General features: G+C 35.2%; 1 protein-coding gene across 2 annotated transcripts in view; it reads right to left on the reverse strand.

Annotated features, from left to right (window-relative positions):
* The window catches only part of ANTXR2 (ANTXR cell adhesion molecule 2), a gene marked incomplete at both ends in the record, with an annotated part of 141,577 nt that overhangs the window by 81,946 nt on the left and 41,085 nt on the right, over window positions 1-18,546 (reverse strand). For both annotated transcript variants that reach the window (XM_079705053.1, XM_079705052.1), the window contains one exon: window positions 4,307-4,385. In XM_079705053.1, coding sequence (XP_079561179.1) covers window positions 4,307-4,385 — 79 coding nt within the window. The remainder of the gene's footprint in view (window positions 1-4,306; window positions 4,386-18,546) is intronic.

The following is an 18,546-nucleotide window of genomic DNA, read 5'->3' on the forward strand; positions in this document are numbered from 1 at the left end:
TCAACTACGTTCTCCAACGACAACATTATGAGACTAGATATCAATTACAGGTAAAAAGCTGTGAAAAATACAAACACATGGAGGCTAAACAATACACTACCAAATATCCAAGAGATCACTGAAGAAATCGAAGAGGGAATCAAAAAATACCTAGAAACAACTGACAATGAAAACAAGATGACCCAAAACCTATGGAATGCAGCAAAAACAGTTCGAAAGGGGAAGTTTATACCAATACAATCCTACCTCAAGAAACAAGAAACATCTCAAATAAAGAAACTAACCTTACACCTAAAGCAATTAGAGAAAGAAGAACAAAAAAATCCCCAAAGATAGCAGAAGGAAAGACATCATAAAGATCAGAGCAGAAATAAATGAAAAAAAAAATGACAGAAAAGATAATAAAGATCAATAAAACTAAAAGCTGGTTCTTTGAGAAGATAAACAAAATTAATAAACCATTAGCCAGACTCATCAAGAAAAAAATGGTGAAGACTCAAATCAATGGAATTAGAAATGAAGGAGAGGTAACAACTGACTCTGAAGAAATAGAAAGGATCATGAGAGATTACTACAAGCAACTACATGCCAATAAAATGGACAAAGCGGAAGAAATGGATAAATTCTTAGAAAAGCACAACCTTCTAAGACTGAACCAGGAAGAAATACAACATATAAACAGACCAATCACAAGCACTGAAATTGAGACTGTTATTGAAAATCTTCCAACAAACAAAAGCCCAGGACCAGATGAGTTCACAGCGAATTCTATTAAACATTTAGAGAAGAGCTAACACCTATCCTTCTCAAACTCTTCCAAAATATAGCAGAGGGCAGAACACTCCCAAACTCATTCTACGAGGCCACCATCACCCTGATACCAAAACCAAGGATGTCAAAAAGAAAGAAAACTACAGACCAGTATCACTGATGAACACAGATGCAAAATTCCTCAAAAAAATACTAGCAAACAGAATCCAACAGCACATTAAAAGGATCATACACCATGATCAAGTGGGGTTTATCCCAGGAATGCAAGGATTCTTCAATATATGCAAATCAATCAATGTGATACACCATATTAACAAACTGAAGGATAAAAACCATATGATCATCTCAAGAGATTCACAAAAAGCTTTCAACAAAATTCAACATCCATTTACTAAAAAAACACTCCAGAAAGTAGACATAGAGGGAACTTACCTCAACATAATAAAGACCATATATGACAAGCCCACAGCCAACATCATTCTCAATGGTTAAAAACTGAAAACTTTTCCACTAAGACCAGGAACAAGAGAAGGTTGCCCACTCTCACAACTATTATTCAACAGAGTTTTCAAAGCTTTAGCCACATCAATCAGAGAAGAAAAGAAATAAAAGGAATCCAAATCATAAAAGAAGAAGTAAAACTGTCATTGTTTGCAGATGACATGATACTATACATAGAGGATCCTAAAGATGCTACCAGAAAACTACTAGAGCTAATCAATGAACTTGGTAAAGGAGCAGGATACAAAATTGATGCACAGAAATCTCTTGCATTCCTATACACTAATGATGAAAAATCTGAAAGAGAAATTAAAGAAACACTCCCATTTACCACTGCAACAAAAAGAATAAAATACCTAGGAATAAATCTACCTAACAAGACAAATGACCTGTATGCAGAAAACTATAAGACACTGATGAAAGAAATTAAATATGATACAAACAGATGGAGTGATATACCATGTTCTTGGATTGGAAGAATAAATAATGTGAAAATGAGTATAATACCCAAAGCAATCTACAGGTTCAATACAATCCCTATCAAACTACCAATGGCATTTTTCATAGGACTACAACAAAAATTTTCACAATTTGTATGGAAACACAAAAGACCCCGGATAGCCAAAGCAGTCTTGAGAAAGAAAAATGGAGCTGGAGGATTCAGGCTCCCTGACTTCAGACTATATTATAGCTACAATCATCAAGACAGTACAGTACTGGCACAAAAACAGAAATATAGAACAATGGAACAGGATAGAAAGCCCAGAGATAAACCCATGCATATATGGTCACCTTATCTTTGACAAAGGAGGCAAGAATATACAATGGAGAAAAGAGAGCCTCTTCAATAAGTAGTGCTGGGAAAACTGGAGAGCTACATGTAAAAGAATGAAATTAGAACCCTCCCTAACACCATCCACAAAAATAAACTCCAAACGGATTAAAGACCTAAATGTTATGCCAGGCACTATAAAACTCTTAGAGGGAAACATAGGCAGATCACTCTATGAGATAAATCACAGCAAGGTCCTATTTGAACCACCTCCTAGAAAAATGGAAATAAAAACAAAAATAAACAAATGGGAACTAATGAAACTTAAAATCTTGTGCACAGCAAAGGAAACCATAAACAGGACGAAAAGACAACCTTCAGAATGGGAGAAAATATCTGCAAATGAAGCAACTGACAAAGGATTAATCGCCAAAATATACAAGCAGCTCATGCAGCTCAATATCAAAAGAACCAGACAACCCAATCCAACAATGGGTGGAAGATCGAAATCGACATTTCTCCAAAGATTGCCAACAAACACATGAAATGATGCTCAACATCACTAATCATTAGAGAAATGCAAATCAAATCTACAATGAGGTATTACCTCACACTGGTCAGAATGGTCAATATCAAAAACTCTACAAACAATAAATGCTGTAGATGGTGTGGAGAAATGGGAACCCTCTTGCACTGTTGGTGGGAATGTAAATTGATACAGCCATTATGGAGAACAATATGGAGTTTCCTTAAAAAACTAAAAATAGAACTACCATATGACACAGCAATCCCACTACTGGGCATATAACCTGAGGAAACCATAATTCAAAAAGAGTCATGTACCACAATGTTCATTGCAGTACTATTTACAATAGCCAGGACATGGAAGCAACCTAAGTGTCCATCAACAGATGAATAGATAAAGAAGATATGGCACATATATACAATGGAATATTACTCAGCCATAAAAAGAAACGAATTTGAATTATTTGTAGCGAGGTGGATGGACTTAGAGTCTGTCATACAGAGTGAAGTAAGTCAGAAAGAGAAAAACAAGTACCGTATGCTAACACATACATATGGGATCTAAAAAAAAAGAAAAAAGAAAAATTGGTTCTGACAAACCTAGGGGCAGGACAGGAATAAAGACTCAGAGGTAGAGAATGGACTTGAGGACATGGGGTGGGAAAGGGTAAGCTCAGATGAAGTGAGAGAGTGACATGGACATATATACACTACTAAATGTAAAATAGATAGCTAGAGGGTAGCAGCCACATAGCAAAGGGAGATCAGCTCGGTACTTTGTGTCCACCTAGAGATGTGGGATAGGGAGGGTAGGAGGGAGATGCAGGAGGGAGGAGATATGGGGATATATGTATATGTATAGCTGATTCACTTTGTTATACAGCAGAAACTAACATACCATTGTAAAGCCTTTATACTCCAATAAAGATGTTAAAAAAAAATCATGAGATGTGAGAAAATGTTTAGGTTTGGGATTCTGGTCTTTTGAAGGGCAGGATTTTTTTTTGTTTTTGTTTTGATTTATATATTTTTAACAAAGGAAATGAACTCATAAGAATATCAGCCATGTGATCAGTTCCTTTTAGTGCTTTGTGTTTTCATGTTCAGAAATGTAATGTCAAGATAAACCAAAAAACTTAACTATAAGGAAAACACTCTCTTATCAATGGAATTTATATATCCAAATATTGCATCTTAAGTAGTGCAAATCATCCATCTTAACTAAATTATAGCTTCAGTGTAGTTTCAAACCAAGATATTATAAAGCTCTCAAAATCAAGTTCCTTACTCTTGAGAAAGCACCAGCATTAAATGGGACAAAATAATAAGCTCACTCATTAAGGTGCACTAGTAATTTCAAAAACATGATAAATGTCTTAGATAGTATAATGCAACCTTCATTAACAGAAAGACATTATTTCCTTTACATAGTTCATGTTTTAAGAAAAAATGCTTCATTTGGAAATCATTTTCCTACCTTATTCTAATATTTAAATATGACTTCAATTTTATAAATATCAAAATATAATGTATACTCTTTAAAATCCCTTTAAAGGAGACTAAAGGAAAAAACAAAACAACCTACAATAAATTCTATACAAACATGTTCTTGTAATGGTCTCCAGTATTATTATTTCTACTTTCTTTACTGTAGGATGCAACAATATTGAAGGTCCATAAATTATTTCTGGAGAGAGTTATTTTTTTAAAAGTAACTTTATGTGAACAGTGACTTACACATTCTGTGGCTGTGACTGTTAGTGAGCCCGAGATGACAGAATTTCCTCCATTAAAGCTCACTGAAACATCAAGAGTTCTGAAAGAAAAGGCAGAAACAATAATTAACAGTAATTAAAAACTGGAGTTTTGCAGCAAATATTTCTTTCCTTAAATAATTCAGAATTAGCCAGATAGCTGACTCTAAAAGTCAAAGCTTTTGATCAGTTACCTTAGTGCTTTTCTTTCTTAGTTCTAGTCCTTACTCAGTAGCCAGAGGCAAATTCCTTAAGTGATCTAATTGTTCCTAAAAGAAGCATTAATGTCAATAGAAACATGAAGAAATTCCTGTTGTTGTCATTGTTCTAGTTTAAAATAATACATTTTTAGGAAAAAATTAAATTAAAAAATTCCTTAATCCAGAAAAATGCTGAGATTGTTTCAGGTTCACAAAAACCTAGAATGAGGAAAAATACTTCCATCTGATTTAGCTTTTCCCTGTCTCTAGACATTACCATTATCACAAGATCATTGTTTAAGAATATAAAAATGGAAATAGACAGAAACTGGGCATAGAGGGAACTTACCTCAAAATAATAAAAGGCATATATGACAAACCCACAGCCAACATCATTCTCAATGGTGAAAAACTGAAAGCATTTCCTCTAATATCAGGAACAAGACAAGGGGGCCGACTCTTACCAGTACTATTCAACATAGTTTTGGAAGTTTTAGCCATGGCAATCAGAAAAGAAAAAGAAATAAAAGGAATACAAATTGGAAAAGAATTAAAACTGTCACTGTTTGCAGATGACATGATACTAAGCATAGAGAATCCTAAAGAGGCCACCAGAAAGCTACTAGAACTAATAAATGAATTTGGTAAAGTAGCAGAATACAAAGTTAATGCATAGAAATCTCTTGGATTCCTATACACTAATGATGTAAAATCAGAAAGACAAATTAAGGAAACAGATTTGCCACTGCAACAAAAAGAATAAAATACCTAGGAATAAACCTACCTAAGAAGGCAAAATACCTGTACGGAGAAAATTATAAGACACTTATACAAACAGATGAACAGATATACCATGTTCTGGGATGAGAAGAATCAACATTGTGAAAATGACTATACTACCCAAAGCAATCTACAGATTCAGTGCAATCCCTATCAAATTACCAATGGCATTTTTCACAGAACTAGAACAAAAAATTTTCCAATGTGTATGGAAACACAAAATACCCTGAATAGCCAAAGCAACCTTGAGAAAGAAAAACAGAGCTGGAGGAATCAGGCTCCCAGACTTCAGACTATACTACAAAGCTATGGTTATCAAGACAGTATGGTACTGGCACAAAAAGAGAAATATACATCAATGGAACAGGATAGAAAGCCCAGAGATAAACCCACACACATATGGTCACCTTATCTTTGACAAAGGAGGCAAGAATATACATTGGAGAAAAGACAACCTCTTCAATAAGTGGTGCTGGGAAAACTGGACAGCTACATATAAAAGAATGCAATTAGAACACTCCCTAACCCCATACACAAAACTAAGCTCAAAATGGAATTAATGACCTAAATGTAAGGTCAGACACTATCAAACTCTTAGAGGAAAACATAGGCAGAACACTCTATGAGATAAGTCAAAGCGAGATCCTTTTTGATCCACCTCCTACAGAAATGGAAATAAAATAAAAAGTAAACAAATGGGAACTAATGAAACTTAAAATCTTTGCATAGCAAAGGAAACCATAAACAAGATGAAAAGACAACCTTCAGAATGGGAGAAAATATTTGCAAATGACAAAAATGACAAAGAATTAATCTCCAAAATATACAAGCAGCTCATGCAGATCAATACCAAAAAAACAAACAACCCAATCCAAAAATGGGCAGAAGACCTAAACAGACATTTCTTCAAAGAAGATAGGCAGATTGCCCACAAACACATGAAAGGACACTCAACATAACTAATCATTAGAGAAATTAAAATCAAAACCACAATGAGGTATCACCTCACACCAGTCAGAATGGCCATCATCAAAAAATCTACAAACAGTAAAAGTTGGAGAGGGTGTGGAGAAAAGGGAAGCTCTTGCATTGTTGGTGGGAATGTAAATTGATACAGTCACTATGGACAACAGTATGGAGGTTCCTTAAAAAACTACATATAGAACTACCATATGACCCAGCATCCCACTGCTGGGCATATACCCTGAGAAAACCATAACTCAAAAAGTGTCAGGTACCACAATGTTCATTGCAGCTCTATTTACAATAGCCAGGACATGGAAGCAACCTAAGTGTCCATCAACAGATGAATGGATAAAGAACATGTGGCACATATGTACAATGGAATATTACTCAGCCATAAAAGGAAACGAAATTGAGTTATTTGTAATGAGGTGGATGGACCTAGAGTCTGTCATACAGAGTGAAGTAAGTCAGAAAGAGAAAAACAAATACCATATGCTAATACATATATATGGAATCTAAGACAAAAAAAATATGGTCATGAAGAACCTAGGGGCAAGAAGGGAATAAAGATGCAGACTTACAGGATAATGGACTTGAGGATATGGGGAGGGTGAAGGGTAAGCTGGGACAAAGTGAGAGAGTGGCATGGACATATATACACTACCAAATGTAAAATAGATAGCTAGTGGGAAGCAGCCAAATAGCACAGAGAGATCAGCTCAGTGCTCTGTGACCACCTAGAGGGTTGGGATAGGGAGGGTGGGAGAAGCAAGAGGGAAGATATATGGGGTTATTTGTATATGTATACCTGATTCACTTTGTTATAAAGCAGAAACTAACACACCATTGTAAAGCAATTATACTCCAATAAAGATGTTAAAAAAAAAAGAAAAAGAGAGAGAGACATGTACCATAATGTTCATTGCAGCTCTATTTACAACAGCCAGGACATGGAAGCAACCTAAGTGTCCATCGACAGATGAATGGATAAAGAAGATGTGGCACATATATACAATGGAATATTACTCAGCCATAAAAAGGAATGAAATTGAGTTATTTGTAATGAGGTGGATGTACCTAGAGTCTGTCATATAGAGTGATGTAATTCAGAAAGAGAAAAACAGATACCATATGTTAACGCACATATATGGAATCTAAAAAAATGGTACTGATGAACCTAGTGGCAGGGCAGGAATAAAAACACAGATGTAGAGAATGGACTTGAGGACACAGAGAAGGGGAAGGGGATGCTGGGACAAAGTGAGAGAGTAGCATTGGCATATATACACTACCAAATGTAAAATGCATGGTTAGTGGAAAGCTGCTAAACAGCACAGGGAGATCATCTCAATGCTTTGTGATGACATAAAGTGGTGGGATAGGGAGGGTGGGAGGGAGGCTCAAGAGGGAGGGGGTGTGGGGATATATGTATACATATAGCTGATTCACTTTGTTGTACAGCAGAAACCAACAGAACATTGTAAAGCAATTATACTCCAATAAAGATATTTTAAAAAAGTTATTACAAGATGAAAACTATTATATATAAAATGGATAAACAATAAGGTCTTACTGTATAGCACAGGGAACTATATTCAGTATCCTGTGATAAACCCTAATGGAAAAGAATATGAAAAAGAATGTATATATGTATAACTGAATCACTTTGCTGTACACCAGAAACTAACACAATATTGTAAATCAACTATACTTCAATAAAATAAAATTTTTTTAAAAATGGAAATAACAAACCATTGAAAGATAAAATATAGAGAAAGTGATCATGAAAGACAGAGTAAACTAAATTAAAAAAAGGAATGCAATTTACATATTTGTAGGCATTTGTTGTAAATGTTCAGGATTTTAAAATATCCTGACAAATGTATAAAAGAAAGGAGAATAATTTTTGTCCATTGCTATGAAATACAGCTCTCATTCTGAAAATATGATTTCAACTACTAATACAATTAAAAATAATTACAATTTCATTAATTCAGATTCTAATAATTCATCATTTGGGATCAGTAAGTAATTTTTTTTCATAGGTCTAAGAAGATATCAAAGAGAAAAAGATGACAAGGAGTTTTTAAAGTATTGAGGAAACAGGTCTTTTCCAAAAGAGTTTATGAAGTATATTACCACAGAATAATCAGTATACCAACAAAACAAAGCTATCCATTCATTAAAGTGGAAGCAGTAGTCAACATTTTGTTAATCTAGCTTCTATAGAACACCATGCTCCAATGCTCACAAAATATTCTAAATTCCAAAAATTAAAAGCCAGAAACTTTGCCTTAATTACTCTAAATTTAGATGATTTCTTCTCTATGCCTTGAGTTGTGTGCCAAATACTATTAGTTATGGAGAGTTAGGACAAAACGGAAGCAATCTCAAGCCACTGGTAAGATTTTCAGTAATGATGCTAGAGAGAGGAGATGAGAAATATTATTCAGTCCCTGCCATGGGCCAGATGCTATCCTAGGTACTTTATGGATATTATCTCATTTAATTCTTAAAAGAACTCTTAAAGTAAGTAGTTTCACAGTTTTACAGCTGGGGTACATAGGCCCCAAAATGTTAATTACCTTGCCCAAAGTGGTAAAGCTAGGATTCTCATAAATTTTGAATTCTTTCCATCATACCACACAGGCTTGAAGAAATGAAAGTTCTTAATGTGTTTTTTCCTCTGTGTGATATTTAGTTTGGATCTTACAGGGCTAGAGCCCCCAGGAAAGACAGGACTAGCAAACTTCTAGCTGAACTCTTCTTCAAAATTCAGGATTACTCCTATTAAAAATATTCCTTGTAAAATATTCCCTTTAAAACATTTTGTTTAAAAAAAAAAAGTTTAGCTAAATCCAGAAAAGAACAAGAACTTGGGGTATTTATATCAACTTAACTAAACTTCTGAACTATTCCAACACAGAATGCCAAGTGGCTTAGTTAAGAAAGAAAACTTAAACCTACTTGCTTTTTCTGCAGAACTCAGTGCCTTGTTTTGCTTTGTTTTTTTGAAGATTAAGCATAGTTCAATCCAAAAATAATGTTTCCTAGATCCCAATTCCTCTACTTTAAACCATGTACCAGAAAGCATATGACACAGAAAGCATGGTTTTGGTTTGTGGGGGAAGATTACTGGATTCATAATAATGTATGATTGTTGCAGGTAATCTTATTGATTCAACTTTAAAGGGATCAGTAGACATTGACCAAAGTTGTTTATAATCTGGCACATAGAACTCAGCAGAAATGAACCAGTTCTCTAATTAATGAAGGAAACATTTAAAACATTTAATGCTTATCCAAATGGAATAAGAACAGAAGATGTATTTTATAACAAAATTCATTCTTTTCTATAGTTTCCCCTAGCATGCTGATGAGGTCTTGTAGGCAACCAAACCAATTTGCACATTATTCTTAAAATCTCAGTCTAGTATAATGTAGCTGGTGCCTGATCAAACTGAGTTAGTCTCCACAGACATGGAAAGCCACCGGATGATTATTTTGACACATGGATTCAGTTGAAACAATATAATATTCACCTTCCTGAGAGCAGTAGTAGCACGATCAAACCACTACCAGAAGCAACAGTACTAATAATAACAGTGTTTATCGATTCCTTACTATGGGCTAAACACATTAACACATCTTCTCACTTAATTCTCACAACAACCCACTGAGGGAGGCTGTAGCATTATCTCCATTTTCCAAATAAAGGACCTGAAGCTTAAAAAGGTAACTTACCCAAATATTGGACTTCTCTGGCTCTGTAGTCAAAGTGCTTTCACTTCTACTGCATACCACCTTAATCCTCATTAAGTGCTTTAGGGTCTTACATCTAAATTTCACTCACTGGCGACAGCTTTGTCTCACTTCTCCAGTGTCACTCTTCCAATTTCTTACTATATTCACATATTTCTCATGGTTATAATGGCATTTACTATATGATATTTATTTGTGAACATATGTGTATATTTTTATATGTATATATATTTGCTGGGAAATTTTTTTCATAAGTGTTGCAAACATGAAAAACACACTCTAAAAGTTATTTCTTCTTCTAAATTTTGTTGTTTCTTTAGAAAAAAATTTTGAAATTATTGGTATGATACTGGCACTGTTATGAGCTGGTACTTTTGTCCAAAGCTCTGCTACTCCATTGCTGGCAAACAGATTGATAAAACCCATCTCACCCTCTAACCCAGACTCAATACCTTGACCTTTCTTTGCCCCGAGACTCCAATATACATATATCATGTTTTGTCATATTTTATGTAACTTGCGCTAGTATCTATGGATTTCTCATTCTGATTGCTATATAACTTTTATTGCTGGTTAGTATATTTAGGACAGTAGAACTCATACTCTCAGTTACAGAAACTTTATTGTGGGCAAAAATGTATTAAAGCCACATTGTTTTTACATAATTCCATAAAGGAGAGGTGATTAAAGAGTTTTTCTTTATTTGTCCCAAGAATAAAATAAACTTGAAAAAGGGGATAGATTCAGCCCACATGTTGGAGAATCAGGAGTTCTAGGTTTGAACCCTAGTCACTACCCTCTCAATCTTGCATTCTTCAATGTGCAAAAGGGGGATAACTGTACCTATTTCAGAGTTGCTTTGGGGAGGAGAGTGTGATAAAATCATGTACATAAAATGTCCAACACAGTGCCTGGAACACAGCGGGTACTCTATAAATTATTGTAACATCTGACTATTTGTCTAAAAAATTATTCAGCTATCAAGGTACTTTTATATAAACATTTTAGATCCAAGATAAAAAACAGCACAGATAATATAGAAGAATGTATTGCAGCAAAGAAATAATTGCCTAATACTTTTTTTGTTTACTTTAAAGGATTTCTCTTCTACTTACTTCTATATAAAAATAGAGAGAGCTAAATTGTTCCAAAAATGCCTAGTATAACATATAATGCCATGCAAGTTCGTGTAAAGAAACTTTTCAAAGCTATTTCCTTCCTGTTACAAAATGTTACCTTGATAAAACCCAACACTGCAACTATGTTGAGCTGTGTGCTTGAACCTAACACTTAAAACTGTACTCCAAATTGGTTTCTGAATGTTGGCCAGTAAGTTCAGTCAATCACTAAATCAGTCATTACTCCAATATTTATAAATTGCCTACAATAGGCCAACCTAGGCTGTGCTTGGTAATAGGGCTGCAATAACAAATGAAACACAGCATTACAATGTAATTGAAAGGAAGCTACATGAACAATCACAATAGAATGTGATATTAACTAAAATAGGTATAAGCACAAAGGTACTAGAGGACCATGTGGGAGTTACAACCGACTGAGCCTTGCACGGGGGCATCAACAAAGATTTCCTGCAGGAAGTCACCTCTATGATGAATCTTAAAGGATGATCAAGAATTAGTTACGAAAAGAGATTAAAAAGGGATCCAAGAAGATGGAGCACTATTTGACAAGCTGGAAGATAAGAAAGGAACAGAACAGTCAAGGAATAAAAGCCATTCAGTATGGCATCAACACAGAATGTGAGAGTGAGAATATATGGTTTGAAGCCAAAAAGGAGAGTAGGAGAAGGATAATGAAGAACCCAGGATGCCATATTTAGATATTTGGAGTTAGTCTTATGAGTTTTTAAGCCAGGCAGAAATATGGTCAGAATTCTGTTTTACAAATATCACTTGTTGCATCATAGAGCATGGATTGGAAGAGTAAATTTCTACAGTAGAAGACCAGTTAACAAATGTCATAGTGTATTTCACTGTTGGTAGGAATGGAAATTGGTGCATCTACTATGAAAAACAGGATGGAGGTTCCCCAAAAAATTAAGAATGGAACTACCATATGATCCAGTTATTCCACTTCTGGGTATTTATCTGAAGAATACAAAAACACCAATTAAAAAAGATATATGCACCCTTATGTTCACTGCAGCATTATTTACAATTGTAAAGATTTGGAAGCAGCAACATAAGTGCCCATTGATGGATGAATGGCTAAAGAAGATGTGGTATATATGTACAATGGAATACTACTCAACCATTAAAAAAATGGAATCTTGACATTTGTGACAACATGGATGGACCTTGAGGGTACTAAGTGAAATAAGTCAGATGGAGAAAGACAAATATGTACGATTTCATTCATATATGGAATATAAAAACAAAGAAACAGGGCTTCCCTGGTGGCACAGTGGTTGAGAGTCCGCCTGCCGATGCAGGGGACACGGGTTCGTGCCCTGGTCCGGGAAGATCCCACATGCCGCGGAGCGGCTGGGCCCATGAGCCATGGCCGCTGAGCCTGCGCATCTGGAGCCTGTGCTCCGCAACGGGAGAGGCCACAACAGTGAGAGGCCCGTGTACCGCAAAGGAAAAAAATAAAATAAAATAAAATTAAAAAATAAATAAATAAATAAATAAATAAATAAATAAATAAATAAATAAATAAATAGATGAAACAAAAAAAAAACAAGCACCTAGATACAGAGAACAAATTGATGGCTACCAGAGGGGAAGAGCGGGAGGGCAAAATGGGTAAAGGGAGTCAACTATATGGTGACAGATGGAAACTAGACTTTTGGTGGTGAGCATACTGTAGTGTATACAGAAGTCAAAACTTAATATTTGTATACATGAAGCTTGTATAATGTTATAAACCAATGTTCCCTCAATTAAAAAAAATGTTTTTAAGAATTTCTCAGTGAATTTCAAATAAGGACCAAAGTAGAACTGAACCAAATAGTGTCAATGAGGGTAATCTGAAATGAAAATTGAGAGATATTAAGCAGTTAGATTAAAAAGGACTTGGACATTTATAGGATGTAGGAGGTGAGGAAGAAGGAGTACTTAAAGATGGCTTCAAAGTTTGTGTTTTGCACATGAAGGTAGGTAATCTTGCACAGGAAACATGAAAGGAACAGGTTTGAACAGAAGTACATAAGTTTAATTTGGGAACTTCAGGTTTAATTTGCCTAAGGGAAATCCAAGTGAATGAGCTGACATTTGGATAGTGGACATTTGGTTGGTTTAAAGCTAAGGGAAAGATCTTGTCTGGAGATTTGGAACTCATAGCAAGAAAAGGAAGGCTTAGAGAAGGTGAGTTTATGGGTCAGGAATCCAGCCATGGTGAAAACTGACTAGGAACTGTAAGAAGAGGAGCCGGAGGTAACACTGGAGAAGAAACAGTCCTGGAGGTGAGACTATGAAGTTGTGAAAGACAAGGAAAGACCTTCTTCTGAGACAGGACTGGCCCACAGTGCAGATAATTCTGAGTGGTCAGGGAAGGTGAGGCTCAGAACTGAGGACTCTTTCAACTCCCTTTTCTATAAGTTGGTTCCACATTGTTTAAAGTTGCTTACAAATATGTTCAACGGCTCTTTGCTCCATCCTCAGAACATTTAAGTAGAAGGATAGAAGAAACCTGAACAACTTAACAAAAAGACTGCTTGAAGTACATTTTAATGTCAATTGGTCCTCAATTAATAGTGATAAAACTAAATTCAAGGGTACTAAATTCATTCCACATGAGAAATTATTAAATAGAATTCTGATATATAACTAAGTAAATAAAATTCAAAGTCCTAACGGTCACAGTGCTTTAATTTAATGTTTAAAGATGTAAGACAATTCCAGAACAGGAGAACAGCTCATTGCCATACGTTAGGGCTACTCTGAACTGAAGAAATTTCATACTGCATGAAATATGGTTGACATTTCAATCATAGCAACCTATTTGCAAAGTATTTATTTGCTGCTGACTTTATGGATGTCCAATAAAAGACTGCCATTTTATGATCCATTTAAAAAGATGAAAAAATTAAATAAAATTGTGAAAGACATTTGCTGGAAGTAATAAATAATTTACCTCCAATTTGCACATACTGAAAATTAAACTGGCAACTACTCAAAAAGCTATTAAAATTATGGTGACTTAAGATATTTTGAAATCAAGTGCTACTATTTAATACTCTGCAGAGCTTTATAAAAGTTAGCTTTATGCATAATTAATTATGAGATGAAAATAAGGTTTCATGTTTGTGAATAAAGACTCTACTTCTAGTTATGAATATATATATAAATTAATGTTTTGTTTAAGGATATTTTCTTCAAAGGGGTAAAAGGATAAAATAATTGAATAAAATAATTTCTTTTGAGATACTCAGTATATGTATATAACTAAAACAAACACTGCAGTCAGGAAGATTGCTAGATTTCAGAAGAAAAAAAAAGCTATATCAGAATTGTACTTGACATCACACCTACACTTTTATTGTAAATGTTTTCAGTATTATACTGAAAATAACCCCATTTTAACTGCATTGTGTATCTTTTTTAAATACTAAAAAGATGCTTCAAAATGATCACTCAATTTTTAGTGTCTTTCATCCAAAAATGTCAAATATATTAGTAATAGTAAAAACTTTAATAATATAAAATTTAAAAGCAGATATATAAGAGGATTTAAATACATATTTAAGGAATATCTTCCATATCATCACATAGCCATCCCTCTTTGAACATCTTTAGTTACCAAAACACTCACTAAATGATTCCAATTTTTACAAAAATCTTTCTTATATTGAGCTGAAATGTGCCTCATTTTACCTTCCACTCTTTCTTTCTCTTGTTCTTGGAGCAATAAAGAATAAGTCAAATCTATCTTTCACATGACAGACCTGACATTTGGAGAGCTGATGTGTCACACCTGAATCGTGTCTTTTTCAGTATTTTAACATTTTCATACTTGGCAAGATTTTGTTGGCCACCCTAGACGTACTCGAATTAACTATTGTTCCTCTTAAAAGACAATTTCCAGAACTGAATATAATAATTAGGATGGAGATGCAATGCAGATTAGGTGAACTTATCACATTTATAGGTATAATCAGAAAGCAATATACTGTGTGAATAAATACATATATGTTCCACCATTGGGGGAGGGGTACAGAGAAATATAAAAACTGAGAGGCTCCTCAGGCTTAACCAATCTCACCAAGATTCTAATGTTTATATTCAAAATAAAGATATAACTAATGTCCTGGTATCCATGATTTTAAAAATAAATAAATCCAGTCTCATTCCTCATAAGGAAGAGAAGAAAGAATAAAGTTATGGTTGCATCACCTGTTACTAAGATAATGGAATTGGGGATTGTGTAGATATACAGTTGGACAATATTTGGTCATCATGTGGCCTAGTGCTTCTGGAATGGGTGGCTGGGTTCCCCTGCAGACATTCACCCTGTGTCAAGGGGCTATCAAGTCTGTAGCTTGGTGTCCCTGGCAGGCTAAGGTCCTGGCAACTAGAAGGAGACCCAGTGATTGACACATTCACATCTAGAATGTCTACTATGGGGCCTGAGTGCTGTGGATGCTTCCAAGTGTGCTCCATTCTCTGGTCCCCTCACTACAAGAAGCTCATCTCAGGCCATGGCTTTGCCCAGAACCAGGTTGTTATTTGTAAGTACCCAACCAAGGTGGCTGAGCTCAAAGGTCACACAGTTCAGGTCCTCAGTCCAACCATGAGCCCAGATGGGGGCCCTGCAGCTATGACGCTGCTTTGACATGGACCCTGAACAAGGGAGGAAGTGGGAGATCAGTGCAGCCAAAGCAGCCTCATCCACCAAGTCATCTGTTGATGACAAATTCATCACCTCAGTTTTTTGGTTTTTTAAAGAATTTTTCTAATAAAAAAATAATTTTAGCATGTCTCCCTCTTTAAAAAAAACAAATTCATAAAATAAATTCACATAACCATACATATATAGGTATATATATATTTCTTTTAACTATTCATGTGAGAAGCTGTGCTAAAGGCAGAATTTGTCAAACCAAGAAAGGGAAATGGAATTAATTTTATTCCAGGCAAGATGAATTATATTTTAAAAAAATCACAACATTGAGGAAAATAAGATTCCATTACCAAGTCAGGCTCTAACCTCAAGCCTGCCACACATGCCTCTCAGTGATCCTTCAGTATCAGATGCTTAAAATTTTCCACATACACTGATGTCCCACCACTTCTTACTTAAACCCTCTGTCAACTGTTTTTCCACACTGCCTTTTAAGGGAACTAATACTATCAGTTTCATCTGATTTAGATATTTATTTCATATTTGCCAGAAGATTCTGGCCAATGTTTTTGAAAGCACATTTAACTATACCATATGCCTCCTTAAATCTATCAAACAAGCTGTAGGATCAGGCTCTGGTTCATTCTGTTCTGTTTTTCTTTCTTCACAATGTGTTTATGTATATTTACCCAATTTGCTCTGTTCTTCTTGCCAAATTACAGGTTTGAGATCTCAACTATTGCAGAGCAGCTGTGCTATTGTTGATGTCTCCCTAAACGAGGGTCAGAGAATAAGCCCATTTTGCAAGAACGGGTGACACTTGAACATTACACCAGGAGGCCACTGCCCTCAAAAGGGCAGGATCTGCAGAACTTCACAGAGTCCTTCCTACTCAAATTTAAGACATTTTTGTTCAAATGAACCACTGGCAGAAATTAACTCCCAAGCAATCTACAGATTTTTCTAGGTAAGACAATTTGTTTAACCATATGACATTTTTTAACTAAATTGTGTCCAATGAAAAAAAATAGGAAAGAACAACCTCAGAAAGAACAATCTCACCTTTACATTCTTTCTGTTTAAAAACTAAAAATATGTTCATTTTAGTCTAAAATTCTATACCAGATAAAGAAATTTAATACATAGAGATGTCTCTCAAAGAAAGGACTCCAAAGACCCATTCCAACAATGCTAAGCAATGATAAATCTGGATAAGATTTGCCCGGATAGCTTTAACTTTTGTTTACTCCACGACATCAATTTCCAAATGCAAACCTATGTCCTAGCTATTCTGCTACATTCTTAGTTCCCATCTCCAAGTAAAACATCTTCATGTTAAGCCTCTTTCAAACCAAAATTCACGAGCCCTGTATTTTTAAAGGAATAATCCTCAAAGAAAATGTAATTCAGGAAGTAACATAAAGATGAGAAAGGAACTGATAGAGCACACTAATGAGACGAAACACATGTCCGTGACTCCTGCTCTGAGACTTTGCATCTGGCTTTGAGGCTGTCTGTCTAGGGTTACTTCACCAGCATGCTGTTAATTATTTAAGTGAGAGGACAGGGGGAACCATCACCACATCTGTCACCCTCACACAGGAAAAACTTTCATTCATTGTTGGGCCAGATGTGTTTATTTGAAACATAGACTAAATAGCTACTTAATGGTTTTGAATCCTTAGCCAAAAGCTAATTAGACAAACATTAAGTACAGTCACCTTACAAGGCTAAACTGTTTCAGTTGTGTTGACTTCAATCCAATCTCATAAGAGAGCTCATCGACTACAAAAGTATCTGAAGGAAATTCAAGGCAAAGGAAAGGTCCAAATTACTTGCAACGTACTTAGTAGAACAAATAATGATGTCGCCAAATGTCCGATACATTAATAAATAAAATCTTCACATATTTTGCCTCAGTGGTGTCATGTACTTGATAGACAAAAAAGAAGCAAAAGTAATTATTTTAGACAAATCACTTTCCAAAACATTCTCAGCTTGCTTGTAGGTGAAATATTAATGTCAAAAAGCAAACAAATGATTTTTTCTCGTGCTTGATATTTATTATGTCTTATATGATTTTTTAAAATCACATCTTCTGAGTATTTAGCCAATCTACAAATCACTAAAGAATACCAGCAGGGCATCCCTGGTGGCGCAGTGGTTGAGAGTCCGCCTGCCGATGTAGGGGACACGGGTTCATGCCCCGGTCTGAGAGGATCCCACATGCCGTGGAGCGGCTAGGCCCGTGAGCCATGGCCGCTGAGCCTGCGCGTCTGGAGCCTGTGCTCCGCAACAGGAGAGGCCACAACAGTGAGAGGCCCGCGTACAGCAAAAAAAAAAAAAAAAAAAAAAAAGAATACCAGCAGTATCTATGGCAGTCTCTTAAAAAGGAGACTGTGCCCCAAGGCAAATTCTAAAGAAAACAAATTCAGTGTTGGATAGAACAGGTATATTGTATATTATAACTACTTTGGAGAAGAAAGTAAGCTGTCTTCCTTAACTAATCATTACTATGAAAAGGTCAAGATAGTTTCCTGCTCTTCTAAATGGTATGATCCCCCAAACAGAATTCTGATCATCTTTCTCCTACCTGATATACACAGTAAGCAAATGCAATCTTTTAGCTCTTTATATAAATAGTAAATCAAAATGTTTGAGAAAAATGTATTCATTCTTTCATGCAACAAACATTTAGTGAATCTACTATCTG

The sequence above is a fragment of the Hyperoodon ampullatus genome, assembly GCF_949752795.1.
Source record: "Hyperoodon ampullatus genome assembly, chromosome: 1".
Lineage (NCBI taxonomy): Eukaryota > Metazoa > Chordata > Mammalia > Artiodactyla > Ziphiidae > Hyperoodon > Hyperoodon ampullatus.